Source organism: Camelus dromedarius, chromosome 3 (genome assembly GCF_036321535.1).
Source record: "Camelus dromedarius isolate mCamDro1 chromosome 3, mCamDro1.pat, whole genome shotgun sequence".
Taxonomy (NCBI): Eukaryota; Metazoa; Chordata; class Mammalia; order Artiodactyla; family Camelidae; genus Camelus; species Camelus dromedarius.
Genome location: NC_087438.1, coordinates 103291350 through 103317143, shown reverse-complemented (window position 1 = coordinate 103317143; position 25794 = coordinate 103291350). Strand labels below are relative to the sequence as shown.

General features: G+C 40.4%; 1 protein-coding gene across 8 annotated transcripts in view; it reads left to right on the top strand.

Moving 5' to 3' along the window:
* PPP2R2B (protein phosphatase 2 regulatory subunit Bbeta) overlaps positions 1 to 25794 on the top strand; it is a 424199-nt gene that overhangs the window by 86517 nt on the left and 311888 nt on the right. For 2 of the 8 annotated variants that reach the window (XM_064484419.1, XM_064484418.1), the window contains one exon: positions 18628 to 18707. The exons of 5 other annotated variants lie outside the window; for them this stretch is intronic. In XM_064484419.1, the coding sequence (XP_064340489.1) occupies positions 18628 to 18707 (80 nt within the window). Of the gene's footprint in view, positions 1 to 18627; positions 18708 to 25794 lie in introns of those variants that run through there. One more of the 8 variants, XM_010990348.3, reaches the window with a different exon arrangement.

The following is a 25794-nucleotide window of genomic DNA, read 5'->3' as shown; positions in this document are numbered from 1 at the left end:
TGGTGTCTGGAGTTTGAAAGGATGAGGCCCTCAGCAGATCTGTGGCTAATGGCTGCTTGGTGTCATATCTGAGGCACTCAGAATTGGTTATTTGATTAATGTTTTGGCACCAACATTTGGAGAAAGAAAAATAATAAATAAGATATTTGGTGATCATCCCCCAGCTCAATGTCAACTTCTCCAGGGATCTGACCCTTTCCCCCAGCAGTCAACACTACAGGCTGTACCTGCAGTCTTCCCTCCAGGATTCCTTGGGTTTCTTATCAAGAGACGTTACATCTGTGAGACTGAAAATCAGTGAACAGGGAATATGGTTCTTGTATTTCTCCTTCTCTAGCCCCACTACTAGCCCCCTGGTCTTTGCACAAATTATAAATAGGAACTCTTTCATCAAGATACTTTGTTGCCATATATCAGAAAATTATTGCAATAAGTACACAAAATTGTGATGACCAGAATGTGATTGGTGTCCCCAAGGTTGAGCAGCATAAAAGCTACATAAAGCTGTGTGCTAGCTGCTTCTACCTTCTCCCATTGCCCCCAACCTTATCTTCCACTGTCGTAACTCAGAAGCTGTGTTTGATTATATACCATCAGTAGCACCTGCTGAATTTGTGCTTCTCTCTCAAGACTCAGCTTAAACACACTCTTTGAGGAAGCAGTCCCTCATAGCCTTCCCGACTGCACGAAGTGAAGTTCTTAGTCTGCCTCTCCTCACGGCTCGCTTGGTGCATGGTGCACACTCCTGCTGTTGCATTTATCATCCTGCATTGCACTTACTGTTTACATGACTGGCTCCCATTCCAAACTGTGAGCTTCTAGAACAAGGACCCCTGAGATGCTCATGGAAATGCAGATTCTCAAGCCTGACTCCTCATCTCCTTAGTCAGAATTCCTGGACACAGGATCTAGAAAGCTGCATTTCTGAATAAAACTTACCTGGGGCAGCTTATATCCTGTCAGTTTCAAAACTCACTTCTCTAGACAGCAAGGCACATATTCGCTACAGACAATGAGACACCAGGCATTGTGCTCCACTTGGAGAAAGCAGTGGCTGTTCACAATTTCCCAGTAAGAAATGTTTTTGAGTCCTAAATGTATTAGAAACTCTAGGATATATACATACACATCTATATTGTCTTCTGGAAATAGGTTAACTCTCACGTCTATGAACTGGTGTGTGTGTGTGAGAGAGAGAGAGAGACTGGCATTGGGGATTGGGGGAGTTATAATGAGAGGGATGGAGAGCAGTCTGAGTTTGAAGTGGTTATTAAAAAATAAGCATGATGACCATATCCTGGGTTGTTTTAAAAGCTGACTGAGTTGGACATATTTTTCTTTCCAAGATCAAAAGACTAATCTTTGGTCAAATAAAGGTTGATAAAATCATGAGTATGCTCTTTGGGGAGTGACCAGGCAATTAGTTTTCTGCGATGACAGCTCCACATAGTTGTGGATCAGATAGGAAAATGAAGAGATGAAGTGCCAGTCAGGAATTCAGGCAGACGTTCTCCATGCATGTGATGAGCGTATATAGGAGGTGAGATTTTGCAAGGACCTTACAGGAACAAGTATCAAAAGTTTGAACAACAAATACATGGAACTTCAATGCCAGAGATTTGGCTTTGAGTTAATTAAATCTTTTGTAAATCCCAAAGAAGACATGTCATTTGCCTTTGTTCTGGGTTCTAATGACTTTGTCAGTGTCTCTTTAGAAGCCATTTTCCAGGACTTCCTAGGATGACTACTGTCAATGATAACCTGTCACAAAACCAGATTCAGGGACAGAATCCATAACCTCTTTCAGGTAGAAGTAAATCAGGGCACCTGTACTCTGAGAGCAAGCTCCTTTGTTTCCATTCTTCTTGTGCTGAGTTTTGAAAAAGATTATTTCTCTCAAGAATTACTTATGCATTCATTGAAGAACTTTATTTCTACAGGTTGCCAGGGGAGGGAGATACAAGATACTTAAGATGCTTACAGTTTATCTGAGGACACAGGAATTCACGCCTTTATTAGAGAATAATTTAAAACCTTATGTAACTGAGTGCTGTGCTCTGCTGACTTGCTACTCAAACTGTGGTCCGAGGACCAGCAGTATCGACATTACCTGGTACTTGTCAGGAATGCAGACACTCAGGCCCAAACCTACTGAATCAGTATCTGCTCTTTAACAAGATTCCTAGATGATTTATATGCAATTAAAGACTTAACAGTGGATTCTTGAACCAGCAGCAAGATGGATGTGTAAGAATCACCTGGGGGCTTTTAATTATCCCTATTCCTGGGCTCCAACCTTAGTAGGTTATATTTAAGCATGATGAGTAAGGGTGTGAGCTCTTAGTGAAGCCTGCTTAGGATTAAAGTGTGCATTTGCCTCTCACTAGACATGTTAACAGCCAGAGGATTCAACCGTTGGATCTGTTAACCTCTTCAACAAAAGATGGAAACGATACCTATTTGACAGGACTATTGGGAGGAAAAGATATTTATCATGGTTCTTGGTATATAGTAAGCAAGTGAAGAAAGGCTGGCTATTTTTTATTCTGATGGTCTGTGAAGTTTGGGAACCACTACCTTGTGGTAATGTACTTGGTTTATTTTACTGATTGTGTAATAGGTCTCCTTTGGTCAGAGCTGAGTGATGGAAACACTGAGTATCTCCATCACCACCACACCCTCAACACGTGTATACATGTATGCACTTGGGGAGCGTGTTTCTCTGTAGATCTGAACTCTCTTTTTCAGTTAGTTTTCCAGAGGCCCAGTGGATCTTCTCTGTTAAAAACTGGCCCAGGCATCTTATCAACCTTGACTATTCTACATCAGCAGGGCAATATTTTTGATAAAGTGTCCTTAAACACTTGGGGGTCCTGGAGAATTGATACCAGGAAATATCTTCCAGAAAGAGTGAGGTATTCAGAGTGGGGAATGAAATTGTCCACATTGAGCTCCCCAAGTTGAAAAACAATTTTCTATTGGTAAAACCGAACTGTGTTATCTTCTCACCTTCAGGACACACTAATGCAACATGGTATTTATAAGGAAAAGAAAACTGAGTGCGCGCACACACACACACCATCAATCTCAGAGATACCAATTAGTGGAGCAATCAGACCCCAAATTAGAAATCCTAGAGATCTCCACTCTTCCTTAGCCCCTGACCAAACTAGACACTGTTGAGCAGAGCTTCTGCAGTTCTTTGGTAGCACACCTCTATCTCCTGACCTTGCAAATCTTGTTAAGATATCCACGTTTGTTTTTAGTTGTGTAGATTATTACATAGGAGTTTGTCATTGGACACACCCTCAGTAACTGTTGTCATTTAAACCTATTTTTAAGAGTTAAATGGGAATAATAACTACTTAATAGGATTGTTGTGAAATTAATAAAGACAGTGCTTACTGAAGGGCTCAGTGCAACGTTTAACATAGACTCAGACCCATAAAGGGTGGCCCTTATACCATATTTACTCCTTATACCATTCCCTTCTGGCAATTCCTCATATTCGGTTTTGTATCATTCTACAACATTTTGTTGTTTAAATGACAAGTATTTGACCAGCTCAATTAACACCTCTGAATTCATTTTTGACTCTCTTCATTGAAATTATGTTATGCTCCCCCTAAGTTCAAATTAAAATGCTTGTTTCATGGTAATAGGTGGAAACTCAGTTGAGCACCATGCTTGCAGCTGGCTGCTTCCACTATTCCCTGGATAACACTATACCCAGAATGCCTTGTTAGCAGTTTTGCAAATGACCTGGAGTGTTGTATTTCAAACCTATTATAAATCGCAAATACAAATACACCTGTGTAAGAGTATGTGAATGTATTTTTAATGCAAGAGCTCTAGGTCAAGTAAATGAAGGACGAAAGACTTTATCAGAAGCCGTATGGCAGATTTATTCCTAGTCAGTAGTTTTATTCAGATGTGGATCCTTGAGCATTTCTTACTAGATTTTGTAAATTATAACTCAAGGATTAGTTGGAAGGCATGTAACTATAGACCAGTTATTTGCTTTTGTCTTGTGAAGCCAGAGCTTCTAAATAGTGTTTATTGTTTTTTTATAGATTTCATCTATTAACTTCAAATAGGGGCTTTAAAAAAAATCTTTGTAGCTGTACCCTCGGACTTACTGTGATTATTGTCCTCCACCCTCTCACTTACCATCTGCTGGTTACTATTCATTTGGTAACATTGCATCTGAAGTAGAAAACCATCCAGGTGGGCCATTTTCTAAAGATCGTGATTCACACACCTAACAATGAAGGTTAGTCACTTACTCTCATTCGCTCACACTCTCCCCCGACCTTGGTCGTCATCCACCACCAGTCTAGACAACAGAGACTGCTTGCAATGTCATACCTTACAGAGTTCTTTAGCCGCAAGCAACAGAAACCAACTCTCGCTAGCTTTAGCAAAACAAGAAATTGTTGGCAGAACACGGGCATTTCAGCAAATGGAAAGTCCAGCTGAGAAAGGGCAGGAATCAGGGCAGCTGGGGGTCTAGGCATCTTATTGACTGTCTCATCTGCAAGCATCTCAGAATGTATCGGCCCCAACCTTAATTTTTCCTGTCCTTGCATTGCTCAGTTCAAGATCTAAAGTCTTAAGAGAGAAAACCTAATTATCTTAGCGTGGATTACAAGTGAGACATTTTGACTGACAGCCTCCCTCAGACCATAGACAGTGGTGGAGAAGAGATACCTCATCAGGATGTTGTTACCAGTCGAATGAACGAGTGAATGAATGGAGGGAAAACACTTTTTGTGCTGATTACCTGGTTTATAGTCATTAAATGATCATTACAGAAAATGTAGCCACCCAAAAGAAAAATAAAAAATAAAATCAAAAGGCAGTAAAGGAAGGAAGAGTTATTCTCTTCCTCCTATGGGAAAATAATGAAGATCATGATGATAATCTTTTTGGTGTATTCAGGGAGGCAGAGTTTTATCTGTGGAACTTTAGAATTAGAAAAGTACTGAAGAGAGTAAATTTCATGATTCTCAAACACTGGGGTGAACCAGCTGTATTAATAAGTCACCACGGAGTTTTATAAAAATAGACACTTGAGTCCCACTCTCAAAAATAGTGTAGTATTTAAATCTGGAGTTTATGTCCAGAAGTAAATTTGAAGGACTGTCATTCTAGTGAGTGGAGACCTCAGATAGAAGGGCCATTCACCTGGGCCTCACAATCATGAGAAATATCAGATTTAGATGGTCAACCTTCTCTCTACATGAGGTTGTATACTGTCACAGGACAACAGTGCCAGGATTGAAAAATGACAACAGTCAGGCCCTTTAATGTTGCATTCATACTGCCTAAATATTTGGGCACTGGGAATTCAATATTTGTTCTACATCTGTTGACCTGGTGCATGACACACCCACGTAGTATCTCTTTTTTGCACTAAAAGCATCAATTTGTTAAAAGCAAACTTTTGAAATGTGTAATAATTTTGGTCACCTTGTTTTGACATATCTTTTTTTTTTTTAATTGAAGTACCATCAGTTACAATGTGTCAATTTCTGGTGTACAGCCCAGTGATGTTTTGACATATCTTTAAGCAAGAAACCTGGCCTCTCTTGGCGTCTGTGAGGCACAGGCCTGCCCCCCACTAGGGGTACACACATCCCTGATGCTGGACCCAGTATTTGGAGTCCTCTTAAGGATAGTGTGGACTACCTACACGGCAATTCTTCAGCTGCATGTTTATTATCGCCTGTGAGCTTTTAGAAAGTACTGATATTTGGCCTTATCACAGATCAGTTGAATCTGAACTTCGGGAGATGAGCCTCAAATATCTCTGTTTCTCAAGGGCTTTCCAGGTAATTCACTGTGTACCCAACTTGAGACCACTAGACTCAAAGTAAAAAATAAATAATTGTCACATACTTTGGGATCAGGGTCAGGCTCTGTGGTCTTTGACACGGCACCAGGAGTACATTTGTCCTGCTCATGTCAAAGGCTAGCAGACTCCTAACCGTCTGTAAGAACCCAGCACATGCGTCACCTCTGCCGTGCAGACTTCCTTGACCTATACAGGCAGATATTACCATCCTGCCTTCTATTCCAAAAATCACCCATGGAGATCTGTTACAAATGCAGATACATGACCCCAGACTTGGTGTTTCAGAAGTTTCAGGGATAAGGTCTGAGATGTTGTGTTTTTAGCAAACTCCCTAGATAATTCTTATGTGCAGCTGTTTCAGGAAGCATCACTCATTCCCACAGTAGGTATTCGTACTTCTCTTATTACACATTCACCTAATAATAATTATTTATTTACCTTTCAGAATTCATCCACTAAGCCATGAGTTCCTTGAAGGCAATGGTGTCTTAATTTTGATTCTTAGGGCCTAGCATAATTTTCTCTCAAAAGATGTTTTTGCACCAAATAAATGAACATGAACAAATCCTCAAAACTGCCAAATATTCTTTAATGTCTCATGATTTCTCACAGGAACATAACAAATTTAAGAAAATAAAGTTATAAGGATCAAGTTACTTCTTCTTGCCCTTTCTTTTCCATTTAGTATAATCCTTCTTCTCATAGTTGCATTTATATTTTCTGAGTACCTCTTTTATGCCAGGTAGTATTAGACACTAGAAATATAATAATAATAGATAATGTTTATTGAAAATTTATCGTGTTCCAGATATATTACTAAACACTTAACATAGATTACCTCATTTCATCCCCATAGCAAACTATGATAGGTATTAATCATATCCCTAATTTTACAGATGAGGAAACTGAGGCACAGAGAGAATAGATAATGTACTTAAGCCACACAGCACAGGAAGGAATGGAGCCAGTGTCTGAGTGCAAGCAGTCTGGGTCCAAAGACAGCGACTGAGCCTGATGATGCTTCCTGCCTCTGAATGATGAGTAAAGCTCAGTGCCTGACCTTAAGGAGCTCCCAGCTTTGTAGGAGAGATGGACAGTCTCAAAAAAATATTCTAATGAAGTGTTTAAAGTTTTATAGAGTTAGGGAAAATGTTTGTGAGAATACAGCTCAGGAAGTTTTCAATTTTGCCTTTGAAAGTATCGGGGGAAAAGTATTAAAGACCTCATTGAGAAGGTGAGTTTGGGTTGAACCATGAAAGGTGATTAGTGGAATTTGGCCAAAGGTGTGGACTCATGAGGGCACATGCTGTATGTGCACTTACGGTGGTTCCAAAGAAGAAAATGGTAGATGGTGACCTGCAAAAGGGCAGTGGGGGGAGATAAAACAGGAAAGGTGTGCATAGCCATTGACCTCTTGAGGACCTGGAGATAGTCATTCTAAGTAAAGTAAGCCAGAAAGAGAAAGACAAATACCATGTGATATCATTTATATGTGGAATCTAAAAAAAGACACAAGTGAACTTATCTACAAAAAAGAAGCAGATTCACAGACATAGAAAACAAACTTACGGTTACCAGGGGGGAAAAGGGGTGGGGAGGGATAAATTGGGAAGCTGAGATTTGCAGATACTAACTACTATATTTAAAACAGAAAGACAACAAGTTTATATTGTATAGCACAAGGAACTATATTCAATATCTTGTAGTCACTTATAATGAAAAAGAAAAGGAATATATGTACATATATATATGACTGAAACATTATGCTGTACACCAGAAATTGACACAACATTGTAAACTGATAATACTTCAATAAAAATGTTTTTAATTAAAAAGTATGATACAAACTGAGTTAAGCAACAAGAGATTGTATTGCCTCATTGAATAGAGTCAGAGGATAGGGCTGGCCTTGGGCATAAGGGAATAAAACTTCAGACCTGGTGCTAGGCATCTATTGTCTTTCTCCTGATCTCATCTTGGCTCTGTCTGCTGGCTCCATTCTCTGGCTGCCGCTCAAAGACTCAATCATCTCATGCTCGAAGCTCGAAGCTCAGCAGCTGAGAGAGTCCGCTTTTCCAACAGTTCCAGAAAACCCACAGAAATCAATTTCATTGACCCTGGTTGACCAGATTTGAGTCACATGCTGGTCCCTGCTGTCCTTGACCCAGTCACCAGAGGTGGAATTCACAGACTGGTTTAACCTTAGTGACATGCTTTGCCTGTGGAAGTCATGAAGAAATCAAAGCACACAGGGCCAGAGAATAGAGAAGAGATGTACCCCGAAGCAGAACTGGGTATCATGGTCACGAGAAGAGGGAGTAAGTGCTGGGTGGAAATACAACTAATGTCCAGTGGGGTGGAAGTTCAGATTTCAAGAGGCCTTGAATGGTGTCTGTAAACCTGCCAAGGCTGTTTTGCATCATATCATGGGATGTTTTTCTCACCCTTAAGCAATGAGCCTTGTTTGGTCACTGGCCATGCGGAGATCTCTAGTTTGTTCTTTGGGGCTCAAACTGAGTTGAAAAGCAGGTTTCTGTCTCTCCTTCAGCTGTGAGAATATTCAACACAGAACAGGATCACAGACTGTGCTTTGGATTTCGAGAGAAAGCCCCTCAGGCTCCCTCTGCTGGGTGTTTGCCAAAGCTGCCCAAACAGACCTCCCCACCCCACAACCCCCTACCCAGCCCCCATTCTATTGGCAGCTGCTTCAGAGGGGAAGTGCCGGAGATGGGAATTGTTTAGATGGAAACAATCCTTCTGTAATGGCCCGGCCTCCTCTGGCACGAATTGAGCGTTTACAGTACTGAAGGCATGTTTTATTTATGTTATTTCCTCAAGACCTCTGGTTAACTTCTCCATTTGCAATGCAAATCAGACATAGAAAAGGTTTCATAAATTCTAAGAACTGTTCTCCCTACATCCACATTTGGTGACAAATTGTAATCTCTTGGCCTAGGAGTTACAGTGTGATTTCAGATAATAAAAATACCCCGTACAACGCTAGCTCACGCTAATAGACTCACAGTCATGTGAGATGCTGACACTAGGCTGCAGACTCGGGGCTCGGAAAAGGCGCACCACTGATGACACTGTCTTTTGAAGGGGCAGCTTTCAATGGGATATCCTAATTTACACCCCAGAACTCAGAAAGGAGGAACCGATTACCATGAATTCAAGCATCATGTGGCATGTGAGTTCTTCCTGGTGTTCTAATAGACTCTGAGGAAAAATTCAGCTCCAGTTTGGAAGGAATTAAAAAGGGGCTTGTCTCTCTGCATCTGCTACCCCCTACAAGTGGAATGCTGAAGCTGGCACTTGGGGAGTTGTGCTCTACTAGCTACTGGCTAGTTGTGTGTCCTTTTGTGTAAGGCTGCTGCTCGCATGGCTACAGTTTAGGAGGGAACACAAGGATAAAAGGGTTTAGATGAATTGCTTTATAGAACCCACGTGACCAGTGAGTGGATTGGTTCAGAAAATAAGTGATAGATTAGAATTAACCACCCAAGTGTAAGAAATGCCATTCAGCCTTCTGGTCACCCTTCATTCACTGCACAGTCCTACTTCTCTTTGGATGGTAGGAGTTGCCAACAGCTGATAACACACTGGCCACAAAGCAGGGGACCATAGTAACACCTTGTTATTCAAAAGACCTGACACAGGTATGGGTTACCGCCCTTTCTAGCCCTCAGCTCTTTGTTGCAAACAGTAGTTCTTCCTCCATATTATCAGCAATATTCTTTTTCAAATTAGATTGCCTCACATGATGATTTTCTGCCTTCAAAAATTAGACTCATGTGTGCATTATATAATACCATGTTATCCATGATGACAAGGCTGAAAATGCCTGGCCCCACTGTCCTGTAAACTTTCAGGAAAATAAATTGCTACTTGTATTTCCCATTGACTCTCCTAGTGGGCACACCCTGGAAACCCAGCCCTTAAAAAAGCAGCTGCAGCAGCACAACTTCAGCTCCTTGTCACTGAAAGCCTCTGGGTTGCAGTGGGGAGCAAGGTAATCAGTACTTTGGACTTAGATGTACCTAAACAGCTGTTCTAATTCATGCCATGAATTCTGGCCTCGTTCTGGGGAATTAGCTGCTTTCCAAGATAGCAATCTGTTTGGCAGAAAAGAAATGTTTGTTTTTAAATGAAATCCATTTGGTTAATAATTAACCACCCAGTTTTAGGTTGCTTTCCACAATTCTGTAAATAAAATGTGCTGTGTTACCTTCCCCAGTGATAGCTAAAAAGTAGACTGACCCTTTGAGAAATGAATCCTCAGAATCCAGCTGAGTCCTCATTTCCGTTGGTATTAGTTGCATGTAATGTTTTCTGGCTATTTTTCCTCCTGAGTTAATCAGATGATACAATGTGCAGGGAACATGGAAGTGGGCATTCATCAGGAGGTGGAGAGATTCACCACAGGTCACTAAGGTGCCGTATGTTGGCCTAATTTAAAAAGAAATTCTACAAACTATGGCTTACATGTATTAGAAGTCAGGTTGTGTGTCTGGGTAATTGGGTTTTTACAAATCCTAAGTTGCCTGTTATAACATTTCTGTTAGTTGAAGCAGCAAGGTACACATATAGTTAAATAGCAGGGGCACATATAGTTAAATAGCAGATGCTCATCTGGTCACCAATTTGCAGTACCTTTTCAATGAAAACAAAATATTAGATTCCTCTGAGAAACCATATCAGTCATTTGGGTTTTTTTCTCCTCCTCATCCAGATGTCCACTTCTCTTCACAGTATTTCTTTAACCTTTAAATACATTAAAAAAAAAAAATGTGTTGCCTACCAAGGGGAGGGGGAGGGGAGGCAAGTAAGACTGAAAATAAGTTTTACTGATAAAATCAGCTTTTTCAGGTGCTATTAACTTGGAATAAATCGAGCTCTGTACCGCCTACACAGCCTTCTCACTTACATGAATATTCTTCCTTTTTTCGCCTTAAATCACAGGACACAATTCTGCTTTCTCAGGAGATACATTGAGTTTCAATCAAACTATATAAAAACCCAACCAAATAAAATAAAATGCAGGACCATCACCGTAATCGTGTGGAAAGGCTAAGAAGGCTGCTTTATTTAATCTTATGATTTCTTTAAACCTTTCAAGTAATTTAGAGTTTCCCTGGGTTGCATAATTTAATAATGAAAGGAAAATAAGATTGTGAAGTCTACCTTTTCTTTCTCTCTGATTTCTCTTCTGTCTGATCTACAGCTTGAAAATCTCTTTTCAATCCCTTCCCTCCAATTAATGAAATAGTTTCCCACCCCACTCCCATCCTGCCTGGAGACACCATTGCCATGGTTACCTGGATACCTCTCCTCAAAGAATATATGTACCAGCAATTCAGCAATTGAAACATCTCAATGTGTCGCACTTAGGAACAATAATAAGACCATTATGAAACGACTTGTAGTGAGAATACCATTGATGTTACAGTCTGAGATTAAAACTTTAATTTATATTCATTTACTCATTTAAAGAGATAGGGATGAGGAGGCTGATGTCTGCAGTTAAACGGCAAGTCACTGACATGAAATACCATCCACCCGAGGTGAGGCATTGGGGCAGCCGCTCCCTGAACACACGTTGACAAGGCCAAATGAATAGGAAGAATCTCCTACCAACCTAATGGAAATATAATAGGAAAAGGCCAGTATGGAAAATGGTGTATTTTGAGAGCAATGTTTCTTCAGTTGTGAGTCCACATGAGGGTCCAGAGAAAGAGAGGCTCAGGGATGTTGTCTTCATTTTATCTGAAACCATTGTCTTGGTAAGCTTGATTTGCAACCTCTCACATGGCTCCCTACAGATTTTCTCTGGGGGAAAACATATTTCCCCCCAGCTTTAGCCTTATTGCCATCAAAATTTTCCAATGCCTCTTGGAACCAGGGGTCTGAACCTCAAATCTGTTATAAAATGAGTTGGAAAATGATTTGCAAGTAATTTGAAGTAGTGATAATTAGACCTAAGTTCACCAATATTGCAATTTAAAGAAAACAAAGTAGAATCAATTAAAGATTAACCCTCTAATTTTATATAGTCTCACAATCTCATAGGCTATTTTGAGTGGGAGAGAAAGGGGGTAGTTATAGCAAGATTGCCAAGAAATTCAATTAACTATGATTATCAAGGCTCATAGAGTGAAAGTGCTGCTTGTTACTGTGTGCTTAATGTTAGGTCCCTGATTGCTTTTTGAAGATATATTTTTCTGTGAATTAGTATAAGGCCTTATATTGAATAAACCTGATCACTTGGAAAGGGGAACAAGAAACACACTGAATTCCCCATTCACATTCCCAAACCGTAACATCTTTAGAGTGAATTAAAAATCAAAATGAAGAAAAGAAACTCAATTGGAATCTCTGGATTGTAACTCCATACCATATATCAGAAAAAAAGAAAAGAAAAAGAAAGAAAGAATCTGGATGTGTAGATGTGTCAAAGGTTTAAAGATTAAAAAATCAAATTAAGAAAACACAAAATTATGGACAAAATTATGGATTCATGTTTGTTACCTAAGAATAAAGAGGAACTATAGTTTAGAATTCTACACAGGAGAACATATTTATAAATATTCATAAATTTAAAGTTTAGTTTGTGTATCTCATTAATACTTGTAATCAATATGGCAAAGCATGTGGGAGAAATTAGAACTTTAATGCACTATTGGTGGAAGTAAAAGTTCGTATATCCTTTCTGGAGGATAATTTGGTAAAATGAATTAAGTATATATTTTCATTCTATGTGGACATTTTATTTATAGGCATTTATCCTAAAGAGGCAATTGTACAAGTGGGACAGAAAAAGAGAAAGAGAAGGAAAAAGAAAAAAAGGTATATCATAGCATCATTTATTGTAATTTGCATGAAACAGCAGACAACTTTAACCACCTTTGTCCTTCAGTTTGACTTATTTCTGATGGTAAAGAAAGAAACCATTTGGGCGGGGGTCGATCAAGTAAGTAGAGTAGGAGGCTATGGATCTCACATCCCCAGAAAACATCTACATGTGGAATAATTCTCATTGAAAACTAACTGGAAACTGGTGGAAAGGCTCTTATACAACCAAGACTGTAAGAAAGAGCCACATGAAATCAGGTAGGAAGAGAAGAGAAGCAGTCAGGTCAGGACCTGTGCCCCTGGGAGGGGACTCAGAGAAAAAGGGAGATCACACAGGCAGACATCCAAGCTGGGGAGTGAGCAGTTCGAGCCACATATTGGCCGCCCCAGTCCTGGGTTCCAGCACAGGGCAGATGAGTTCCCTTGGCAGGCTGGAGGGTTGCTGGGACCAATAGGAGGGCTGGGGAAGTCTGGACTCTGCTTGTGAGGAGTGTGCGAGTGCTGGCTTGCTCCAGAGGCAGGGCAGAGAGGTCGAACTGAGGGCTGCTCCAGTGGCTGCCCAGTTTCCCACAACCACTTCAGTGCATGCCCCAGCCTGAGCTGAGCAAATTCTCCAGCCCCGCTTAAGTCACCTCACAGCTCTGCACCGGAGGTAGGGCAGCCACAACCCAGGAGAGAGCTTGGCTGTGGGCCACAGAGGTGACTTGGGCCCGGGGTGGCATCTGAGTGCAGCAGGGCAGCCATTACTGGCAGTTACACAGGCAGTGCATCAGAGGTGGTCCTGATCCCTGACAGCAGCTGGACCACCACATCCCCTGCCCTGATACATGCTGAGAGCCCACGCAGGCTCTACCTGCACTGCCGTGTGGCTTCACAGCAGGGCAGGAGCTGTGGATGCTGGGGGAAGTAATCAGCTATGATGGACCAATTTGACTTAGACTAGGTGGTAGCTGCCACTGATGGCCCTAGCACAGGCGTTGCATCAGAGGCAATCTGGACCTATGTCCATAGCTGGCTGGTTGCAGCCCATGCCCTATCATGAGCTGAGAGCCCACACAGACCCTCTTGTTCCAGCACTGCTCCCCTCTGGGGCAAGGGTACTGATGCTGGGAGAGGGAAGAACGTACTTAAAGTGACAGCTCAGACTTGGTCCTCAGAGTTTCTGCTCCATCAACTTGGGGTCTGTCCCTGCCCCTAAGAGGGCAGTGATGACTACTGAGCAGAGGGGCAAGCCTCACCTCATGCCTTCCCTAGCCTAGGGATCTGGTCCAAGCCCCTCCATCTCCAGGCCCATCTCCTACCAAGGTGATAGCTATCAGCACACCCTGAGGAAAGATGTGTTGTGTTCACATAGAATCCAGCTCCTCCACTAAAGGCACTGGGCACACACAGACTGTATATGGACACCCCCACATAAAGACACCACTTCTAGGCTGCAATAGATAACTGTTTCACCTAAATTCATAAAGACAGAGAAAGTTAAGCAAAATGAAAGAACAGAGGAACTGGTCTCAGTTAAAAAAGCAAAAGAAAACCCCAGAAAAAGTAAATAATAAAACAGAAATAAACAATTTACCTGATAAAGAATTCAGAGTATTAGTAATAAGAATGCTAATTAAACTGGGGAAAAGAATAGATGAACAGAGTGAGAATTTTAACAAGGAGCTAAAAAGTATAAGATCCAGTTCAGGCAGAAGAGTACAATAACTGAAATGAAAAACACACTGGAAGGAGGGATAGGAGACTAAGTGAGACAGAAGAATACATAAGTGATCTGGAAGATAGACTAATGGAAATCACCCAATAAGAACAGCAAAAAGGAAAACAAACTAAAAAATGCGAACATTTTAAGAGCTCTCTGGGATAACATCAAGCACGCCAACATTCACATTATAGGAGTCCCACACTAAACAACGTGCCACTAAAAAACCATTGAGTCAATGAGGGAATCAAAGGGAAATCAGGTAGAACCTTGAGACAAACAAAAATGGAAACATTACTTTCCAAAGTCTATGGGATGCAGCAAAAGCAGTTCTAAGAGGGAAGTTTATGGCAATATAGGCCTTCCTCAAGAAACAAGAAAGAAACCATTTGGTCTGTATGAGAAACATTTGGAAAGATGTTTACCAGATTGCCAACATGGTTATTTTTGGTGATAGGAATCTGGATGATTTTTACTTTTTTCTTTATATGTCTGTTAATAATTTTACTATTTTTATAACAAGCACATATTCTCATCAGGGGCAACACTAAAGCTATTATGGATTGAATTGTGTCCTGCCAGGAGAGGTGATGAAGTCCTAACCCATGATGAATGTGATCTTATTTGGAAGTAGGATCTTTGCAGCTATAATCATGTTAAAATGAGGTCATACTGAATTAGAGTGGATCCTAATCCAGTGTGACTGGTGTCCTTATAAGAAGAGGAGAGAGACGCAGGAAGAACACAGCTATGTGACAATGGAGGCAGGTGTATCTGTAAGCCAAGGAAGCCCAAGGATTGTTGGCAAACACTAGAAGTTAGGAGAAGCAGGGGAAGATCTTCCCTTGTAGGTTTCAGAGGGAGCCTTACCTACAACTTGATTTGAGATGTCTAACCCCCAGAACTATGAGACAGTAGATTTCTTTTGTTTTAAGTCACCTGGTTTGTGGTACCTTGCGGTAGCACCCCTAGGAAAGCAGTATAAAATTGATGGACTGCTTTAAAGAATTGCAGGCCTGCTTATCATAATTGCCATTTTTTCCTCAACCATATTACATGTGACTGGAACAATGAGCTGAAGGGAAAACTAGGTCCCAAGAGTTTTGGCATCTTTTCAGTATCGAAGGTCAACCATGTAGCAGTGAGCCAGAATGCATTGTGAACAGACATATGGCATTTGTTTGGGAGAGGAGAGGGTGGGAGGGTGAGTGTCCTGTTTTCCAGCTGCCTTCTAAAGTCAGCCTGGATTTCTGTAAAATCTTACTGTATCTTATATAGCTGCATAATCATTTTCTTTCTAAGTGTTCTTTGATCATCTTAAGAACCAAGAAGACACAGTGCTAGGAAACCCACCCCATGCCTCTGACTCTGCTGGATCTCAGGAAAGGTAAAATTGAGGCTCTAGTTGCATCAGGAGTGGATAAATGTGCCCAGTTTAGGACTAAAGTCTGAACACAAGGGCAGAGGACCCAACAGATGAGGCACAATTCTGTGGTCAGCCTGCAGCTTATGGAAAATATAACACTGAAGTCACTCATAGCCTTTTTAGGGTAACTGCACTCTAATGCTATTTTAATAAAACTATAACTATTGGTGTGCTCTTATGATAAAGAATTCAGCAGAGTGCAGCCAATTCTACATGCATAAAGAGCATATGTTATGTACCTTGTGTGATTTGGAAGGTAGTCAGAAGATCAAGTATTTGTTAAGAACGTGGGCAGTTTCCAATGGTAGAAACTCCAACAAGCTCATACCAAAAACAGGAAAGGGATTTTGTTGGAAAATTAAGGGGTGGAGGTGGCATCCTGTCTCTAGATGTGTCATTAAATGTGCCTGTACATCACTCTGTTCCCTTTCAGTGCTGGTTCTCTTTGGGTAGTAGCCTTATTTTCCCTCCTGCTAATGGGCTTCTCCAACGTGGCCAGAACAAGTAGGATTTGGCTCCAGATTTGTGTTCCCATGGCTTAAAATCCAAGATGAACATGAAGAGAAAAATTCTCCTTTCTCAGTATCCATATGTAATTCCAGAGAAGTTCTCTGATTGTTGGGTTTGAATTAGGTCCCCATACCTGGGTCATTTATCCTGGCCAGGTAGATGAAATATTCTGATTAGCCAGGGCTAGATCTGCAGCCAGGAGGCCAAGATACTAGGATTGGCAACCCTATTAAGACAATGCAGGGTGAAAAGTTTAAGTTTCTCCAAAGAAGTGAAGGTGCTATTATTCAGAAGAAGAATAAAGCAACGCAAGAAAGATAAATACCAAATGCCTACTAAAACACCCAAACATTCCTCCAGTCCAACCCCCCTCCCCTTGACCTAGGTTTCCATGTCATTTGAAATATTTTATTCTTTTGGTTACAACTGTCCAAAAGAAATTTAGTATGCAAAAGAAAGATAGATGATTGATACATAGGTTACAAATGGATCAAAACTTGCAGAGCTGACAAACGAAATGACAAACCCAAGTCTTATAAACAAGTAAATAAAAATTGATAGCAAAATAAAATTTTTATATAAACTGAGCTTTGAATTAAGGAAGAGTTAGATATATAATGTTTGAAAGTATAAAGAACAGCTTATTTTTTTTTTTTAGAACAAGCTATAAATCAATATAAAGCTATATTGAAACAATATATCAAAAGGCAACTTGTGAGGTAGAGGATAAAATATACAAGTAGAATGCATGTTTTGGGGCTTGCCTATTCAAGCAGGAAGTCTGTGATTGGCCATTTAAGAAAAAAAAGTATCTCCTGTTAACTCTGGGAAGACCAGTTCACTATATAAAGAGGTACAATCTAGTATAGCACTTTATCCTTAGGTGGGGTCTAGGCCACCAAGGCTTTATCTCTCAAGAAATGACCTCATTTATGAAGAATTATAAGCAACTTGCCAAAAACTGTGAATTTGTAGCAGGTGTGGTGCTTAGAGACAGATCCAGAGGATTTTCCTTTTTAGCCATGGTAAAACTTGAGGCTTAACCCTGGCTTCTAATCACCGCCCTCCCTCCCCATTGTAGGACCTGGAATGTGCCTTGCCTGAGCTCAGGGTCTTACACTTTGCCTCAGACTAAGATGACATCACAGAGTTGGAGTTCCCAGACCCGTTGCCTACTTGTGGTTCTGCAGTATTTATTTTCTCATGTTTGGTATCGGCTTTTGAGGGAAAACCCCAGGGGATGAAGTTGTATTTCAGATTAGGAATCAAACAGCCTTTCTGACACCTTTCAAACAGGGCTTCGTTTGGAACCAGCCCAGCCAGGCTCATTTAGGAAATGAGAAAGATTCCAGAGTCTGTACCATAGAAAATGAAGTTTCTAAGTCAAGATGGTTAATTTTTCATTATCTACTTCCATATTGTTTACTTAAAAGTCTAAATAGTATTTGGTTTCCCAATTTTTGAAAAATTAGAACATAGAGAAAAGAAAAAGATTAACTAAAATCCCTTAGCCAGACAGCTCCTGTAAACATTTTGGTATGTGTCATTTAAGACTTTATTCCTATGTAAATATGAAATGTAAGTGGGTTTTTCTTTCACAGCAGTAACTTTGTCTTACAACATATATTACCTGATTTTCAAAACTTTATTACCTGATATATAAAGTGTTTCACCATTTAAATATTTCTGTCATTTTAATCTATTATATAACTCTAGCATATTTCATATTCATATATATATATATATATATATATATATATATATATATATATATATATATTTGATGTTAGGTTATTTCTTCTTTAGTTTTTGTGACTATAAATAATTCTTTGATGACTTCCATATGAACTGTTACGTTTATTTCCTTAAGTTCAATTCTTAGAGGTACAATTGCTGAATCAAAGTATTTCCAGAATCTTTAAGGTTTGGACTGTTAGACAAATCACAACCTAGAAAGGCAAAAAATTTTCATTTCCTCTCACTTTCAATCAAAGTATCATGAATTTTTAGAATTTCTATTTGGGCTTGTGGAGATCTGGGTATCATCACCGTAAATCCTCTCATTAAAGACACACATCTTTCGTATTTAACATATCTGAAATCAGATTGCATCTTACAATAGATAGTGACTTAACATTGTATTAATTTGCTGGGGTGTTTTTGTTTTTGTTTTTGTTTTTCTGTCTTAGTAGCCCATAAAGTAACAGTATGCCCTCTAATCAGGGGCATCTTAGATTCAGTGAAATACGGTACTCAACCTAAGAGATTTTTTTTTTTTAGGTTTTTGGGCCAGCTTTCCTTGCCACCCACCAAGCTTCTGGGACCAGTTGCCCTTGCTAACTACTTTCAGTGTGCTCAAAGTATGTAAATTCAATTCAACTTTTATTCAAGTCGCTGTGCATATGGCTCAGGGAATACAAAGACGAACATGACAGTGTTGAGAAAAGCTTAATTAGGAAGGTCACTGCATAAAAACCATGAAATGAATTTTATCTCAAAACCTTGGTGGAACAAGGCCGGATGGAAATAAATAAAAACATTATCTATACAGAAGCCAAAGAGACATGAATTTTAGAGATTCTGTTCCATGCGTGGCCTTTATTTGATACAGATAACTGAGAGCTCTTCTGAGTGTCTCCTTAAAGTCATCCTCTTCTTGAAGGAGGTTGAAATGGTGTTCACTCTCACTCAGAGAGTGGCTCCTTTCCTCACACTTCTCACCTGGCCAACTCCTGCTCGGCCCTCAAAACTCCATGCAGAGGGCACCCACCTTGGGAAATTGCTCCATCGCTCCCCTCCTCTCTCTCTGCCTTCTGTCAACATTGGTTCCATCGTAGTTAGTACACTGGACACCACACATCATAGTAAGCTCCTTACACGCCGTCAGGAACTGGGGAGTGGGGTGGCCTAGCACTCAAACACAGGGCTCTGAGATAAGATAGCCTCTGCTCAGTTCCAGCTCTGCCACATCTTACCTGTCTATCCTTGGGCAGGTTGCTAGGTACAACTCTTAAATCTCAGTTTTCTTACCTGCAAATTGAAATTAACATTGCCTAGTACAAAAAGTTGTTTAGACTATCAACTCTAATAAAATATGTAAATCACTTAGCCCAGGCACTGGCCATTGGAAAACACTGAAAAAAATGCTAACTTACTGGCTATCTGTCTCCCACGGCAACCAATGGCCTTTAGGAGGGCATGAAGTGTGTCCTTTATCTCTGTGATCCTGGGTACCTGGCATGGAATAAATGCTCAGTACTGCAGGTTCACGGCGCTCCTACAGAAAAACCAAGCCCATGGTCTTTGGGGCTAAACAAATGAGACAACAGACTTCTTTTGGCTTGTTCCCTCTGTGAGTGCCCTCCTATCTATAGAGAGAGGTTTTGTTGAGCCTAGTGATGTGAAAAGCAATGGAAATGACTGTGAGAATTTCAATAGACCCATCTTTCTTTTCGAAACCATTCATTGTAATAACTGTCTAGGGCTGGGTTTTTTAATTGAAGTATAGTTGATTTACAACATTGTTTTAGTTTCTGGTGTACTGCAAAGTGATTCAGTTATACATGTATATATTCTTTTTTAGATTCCTTATCATTATGGGTTATGACAAGCTATTGAATATAATTCCCTGTGCTATACAGTAGGACTTTGTTGTTTATCCATTTTATATGTGGTAGTTTATATCTGCTAATTCCAAACTCTGAATTTATCCCTCCCCACCTTTGCCCTTTGGTAACCATAAGTTTGTTTTCTATGTCTGTGGACTCTGTTTCTGTTTTGTAAACAAGTTCATTTGTTTCATGTTTTAGATTCCACATATAAGTGATATCCTATGGTATTTGTCTTTCTCTTTTTGACTTACTTCACTTAGTATGATAATCTCTAGGTCCATCCATGTTGCTGCAGATAGAATTGTTTCATTCTTTTTATGGCTGAGTAGCATTCCATTGTGTATATATATATAGACACACCACAATTTCTTTATCCATTCATCTTTGATGGACATTTAGGCTGCTTCCATGTCTTGGCTATTTTTTCCTACTTACCAGGAGTCTTAAGGCTGATAACAAAAAGAAACTATCACATATTGGGAATGCTTGTATAGGGTCATTGGTTTATTTCACTTAACTTCCCATGTCCACTCAAAGGGGGATGTGATGGTAGATTGAGGGTCTTATTAAGCAGCGTGAATGACCAGGACGATGAGTATAATGGTGGATGGACATAATGCCTACAGTGATATTCTGTCGAGTGACTTCACTGCTTATATTGGGAAATCTTTGCTCTCTTGGAACTAAAGGTAAAATTAATCTCTCATAAAGAACAAGTAACTAAGTCTTATCGGGAAGTTACCCCACCCCAAAATGTCAACACATCTAGCTTTGCTGATGCCCAAAATGATGACAAGAGAGTTTACTTTCTCTGAGATGTTATTCCTCTTAAGAATGCCATTCATGGCCATAACAGCGATAGCTCCCATTTATTGACTGCTCTGATCTGCCAGGTAGAGACATGTTCCATCATTTAATTTTCCAAGCAATCCTATGAAGTTGATATATCCCTATTATATAGATAAGAAAAATGAGGCTGTGAAGTGAAGTCACTTGTCCAAGCTGATGGGAAAGATCAGAACTCTGAGTCAAGCCTAGCTCTGTCTGATTCTAAGCCTATGTGGACCTCAGAAGTCAGGTCTCAACTCTGCATGACTCTTAAGATTTTCTCACTCCTCCAGCCATATTTTCTTCCATCCTCTTGCAAACTTTATACCTAAGCTGTACCAAACTTCTTTTAGTTCCAGCAAAACACCATTAGAACATTTTTTCCCCTCTTCTCCCTTACCTGGCGCACACTTCCGGGGCCTCAGCTGAAATGCCACTTCCTCAGGGAATTTATTTCCTGACAGCTCAACACCATCCCCAAATATTGTTCGTGGACCTACTAAGTGCTCCCAGAGGTACAGCCCTCCCCCATGTTAGCATGAATCATGCAGCGTAGTTAAGTCTGGTGTAATTGTCTGCATCCTTCATTAGACTGTAAGGACTGAGTGTAAGTCTGTCTGGCTTACTGTCGTGTCTTTAGTGCCCTGTATCTGGTAGACATTCAACACATAATAGTGGAATGAAAGAATAAATGCATAAACGAATCAACAGTAACTGGTAAAGCAGGAATGCGTGGCAGTGAGAGAGTGATGACTTCTCATCTATTTTTTCAAAACCAAAGGCAAGTCTCTCCGTCTCCATCATTCTGAATCCAGGCCAGCCCTGCCTGTTGACAGACATTACCACTTAGAGACCTGGTGCACCTTAACAACACCTCTGACTCAAAAAAATGTGTGTTCTCTTCTCTGATTTCTCTTTCAGCTTTGATGAAATAAGATCTAAGTTTCAAATATTTGGCTTTAAAATTTGAGCTGCGGCAAAACCTAGTAGAGTTGTACATACACACATTCTTCGAGGCCAAAATTACCCCTAGTCACCCCCACACACGTACACACATTTTTCCCCCCTCACTTGTAAAACGTTACCTCTTCTAACTCTTCATAGGGTCTATTTGTCACAATAAGCCACATGCTCCTAGTTTACATGTTTCATTTTGCTTCTATCTAGATGCTTGGAACTCTGCCTGAAGTAGAAATTTCAGAACAAAACAAAGCAATCACTAATACCATCACAAGTATGGTTGATAATAGGTTTGGCTTTTTCTTTCATTTTTACCCAAGAATCAGTAACCATAGCCAAAATGCTTATCTGATAGAGAATGGGAAAAAAAATACTCTCTCAAATAATCATGAAAAGTCTTTTGATTTTTAAAAGAAATAATTAAGGTGAGGTCTGACCTGCTCACTAATCAGAGGATTGGGTTCCCAGAACAGAGTCTTTGTGCTTTTCTACTTAACCAAAGAGTAACTTGGGCATTTATCCAGCGTACTCCTCAAGGATCTAATATGTTAATTGAAAAAAAAATCTTAGGAAATAACTTTACAAGCAAACAATTCAACCAACTGGAAACACATGGGATTATTTTCCAATCCCTTTTACTTGAAATCTCAGCTGCTGAAGCAAAGGCTATTTTTTTTTTTTTAATACTGGAGTTTTTCAGAGAGCAACAGAATTAGTTAACAACTCCAACATAGAATACAATTAGCTTTAATTAAAATAGCATACACTCTAATTCCCACATGGACATTTTAGCATGCTTAATGCTGTTACAGGTAAAGAAACATCATTTCGTAGACTGTCCTTCAGATGCTCAGGGCTGCTTTCGTACCTGCACAGCTATAATATCTCTGATGGATTTCACTTTCTCTCCCTTCCCTCCTCCTCAAGGCTTTTCTCTTGTCACACCTCATCAGGAGGCATCTCTTGGCATCTCCTGGGTGGTTAGTTTTCCTTTTCTCGCTGCTCTGTGACCTCGTGTATCACTATCACAAATGTGATGCTCATATAGAAGACCTCAACTGGAGGAAAGGATGTAGCCACCTGGACCGCTGGACTCTTCACTCTCTTTGTGGCTTCTGTTGTCCAAAGGTTTGATCTTAGGTAATTTACCGATCCCTTAAAACTAGGATAGAACATTGATGGGTGGGCTGATCGCTTGACAAGCTCTAAAACACAAAAGGATTTGAATTTAAGAATCCTGATTCCCTGGAAATGATTGTGAAATAAATAAAAAAAGAAATGGAGTGACATGGTGTGAATAGTTCCAGAGTCAGTGGGTTGAGCCAGTCTAAATAATTAAGCACAGACATACTAAGGAAGGTCCAAAGAGTTTGGACCTCTCCTGATGCCTTGGGGAGAATGGCGGGATATATACAAGATTGTTGCTAACAACCAGAGCTGGATTAGCTGCTGGAGGTTGTAGAAAAGAGTTTAGATTAATCCATTTATACCCACATTAAAAAGAAACAAAACTCACACATGTGTGTGCACACCCATGAACAAATGCATACACACGGGTGTGCCCACATGTTCAATCACATACACAAGTCAACTTCCATGATGGTCTACACTGAAGATCTGAGCAAGTAACTTCTTTATTAGTCAGCAATTAAGATAATCTGTAGTCAGTGTTCAATTATTCCTGATAAAACAAGACAAGATGAGTAGAATGAAAACCTACAGAGAATCCTCAGACCTCACTTTGGACAATTTCAAACTTTTTTACCACCCAGCCAGACTTTCCTCATGCTTGCTAATGTAGAGCTAGAAGTGGCCTGAACTTTCTCTTCTATGCCAACCCTCTGATAGAGTTGCTAAGAATAATGAAATGCCTCAGAAGCCAAGAACTTGAGAAAGAAGGAAGATGACATCTGGGTCAAATCCCTATAAGGCCAACAAGCCCTGAATCTTTGAGTTGATGCCATTAGGTACCCTTGACTGGACTGAGATGAGTTAAGAAATGCTGCCTATTTATAAAGGAGAGATGAGCGAGAGTATTTCTGAACATTTCCAAAGGAGGCCTGTTGCGAGGAAGCATTCTTCTTAAGAAATCTTGTCCGAAGCTGCAGGGAGGTCAGCTATCCTCTCACCTCCCTTTCCCATTGTGGAGCTGAAGAATAACAAACAGGTCGGCTCTGCCTTCAGAAACATGAAGTTGAGGAACAAGAGCACGCCCACGTGAAACAACTTCATCACGTTGCCGCTTGCCCGTGTGTTATTGCACAAGGATCTGGTTTGAGTTACAGAGATATCACTTTCTCCTGCTTTCAACTATTGTTATGGAAAAGAGCGCTAAAAAAAATTATCCTTGGCACCAGAGGGACAGAATTTTCAGGCTATTTTGACAAGGTCAAATGAACACCAGTGAAAATTTATATTCACTGGGCATGTGCGGAGGGTTTTGTGTCTGGAGAAGGACTTAATTATGGTATGATGAGTAATTGGGCTTTTATGAGTCAAAAGTAACAGCATGTGGTGTTTGCTGAGCATTTTCTTGGATATTTAGTTTAGACCCAAGAGACATGTCTCCATCCTCCAAAAAGAGGGAGGTGGAGAAAGAATACACAAGAGAGAATTTTTAGACAAATGTGTTGACTAAGAGAAATGAGTGTAGGCTTTGACAGAAATGAGAGCACTAGAGATCAGGGGAACCACAATGTCATTAACACCCAGGTATGGACCTTTTCTTCTGAGTTTTTAATTCATATTCTTTTATCCTCTAGGTTGATTATTCATATCCACCTAACTCCACTGCCCTTTTTGGTGGGTGGTGGAGAGCAATGGTCACCACCCCAACCTGGAAACCTGCTCAAAACAGGCTGGTCCCATCCCCCTGAATACCAGGGCTCTGATAATTGCATCCCCCTTCCTCCCCAGACCACTGGGTTACTGTTAGAACCTCTCTAGGACCACTCTCCTTCCCGTTCCTCCCAAAAAAGGATGATAAATTGAGAGGTCACCCCTCAACAAAGGGTCCAGAGATGTAACTGTCATTGAAAGCTATATAGGTGCCGTTTCTCTCCTGTACTTCTCATGATCAGCCACGTGGACTTTTCATCCAATCCTGACTGAGCCAAACTTACTTCTGCCTTTACACCTCTGTCCTTGTTCTTCCCTCTGCTGTGGTGCTGTTTTATTCCAGAAAGATTGTGGCTTGGCTGGGTGCTCGCTGTTCAGCTCTCAGTGCAGGTGTCCCCTGTTCTAGGCTATCCAATCTAAGGCAGCCCTCTATCCCTCTCTATCACATCATCCTGATTTACTTTCTTCATACTACTATCACCACTAGAAAATGATAAAATGATCACTTACTAGTTTACATGTTTCTAGTCTGTCTCTTGCCTATAGAACATCAGCTCCACGAGGCCAGGGGCCAGTTTCTGCTTTGGCGTCTCCAGCATCTAGGATAACACCTGGTAGATCATAGGCATTCAGACTGCTGTCTAGTTTAAAAAATGGTGGGAGTGTTTGTTATTATAGGTATTCCAAACTGTGATATAGTTACCACCTCCATTTTACAAATACGAGAACTAAGGCTTAGAGATACAAATACAATTCTCATGAATGGCAAAGCCAAACTACAAACACAGCTTTCTGTCTCCGGAGCCCACCCACACTGACAACTGCTCCTCATTTCCCTTATACATGATAATACATAAACCTTTTTTCCTAAGTTTGATGTTGTGTCCAACAAAAGTTAAGACTTCCAGTTTCCAGTCCCACAGTAAGGAGCTTGGAAGTTGCCATTCCACCATAACAGTAAATACAAAACTGAACAAACTGAAAAAAATCAATGACTCTTCTTAGATCTGTGGGAGAGGGGAGGACACGGTGTAAATTGCTGCCCTTATGGAGAGACAGGCAGATGAATACAGGGAGTCTTGACTTAGCAGAGCAGAGACTCACAAGTGGAAACTACTCTGAGAACCAGTGCCAGGGTGGGAAAGTCTAAACTGTAATTGATGAATTGCTAGAGGCTCTGTGTGGACAAGTCTCAGAGTTAAAAACTCCA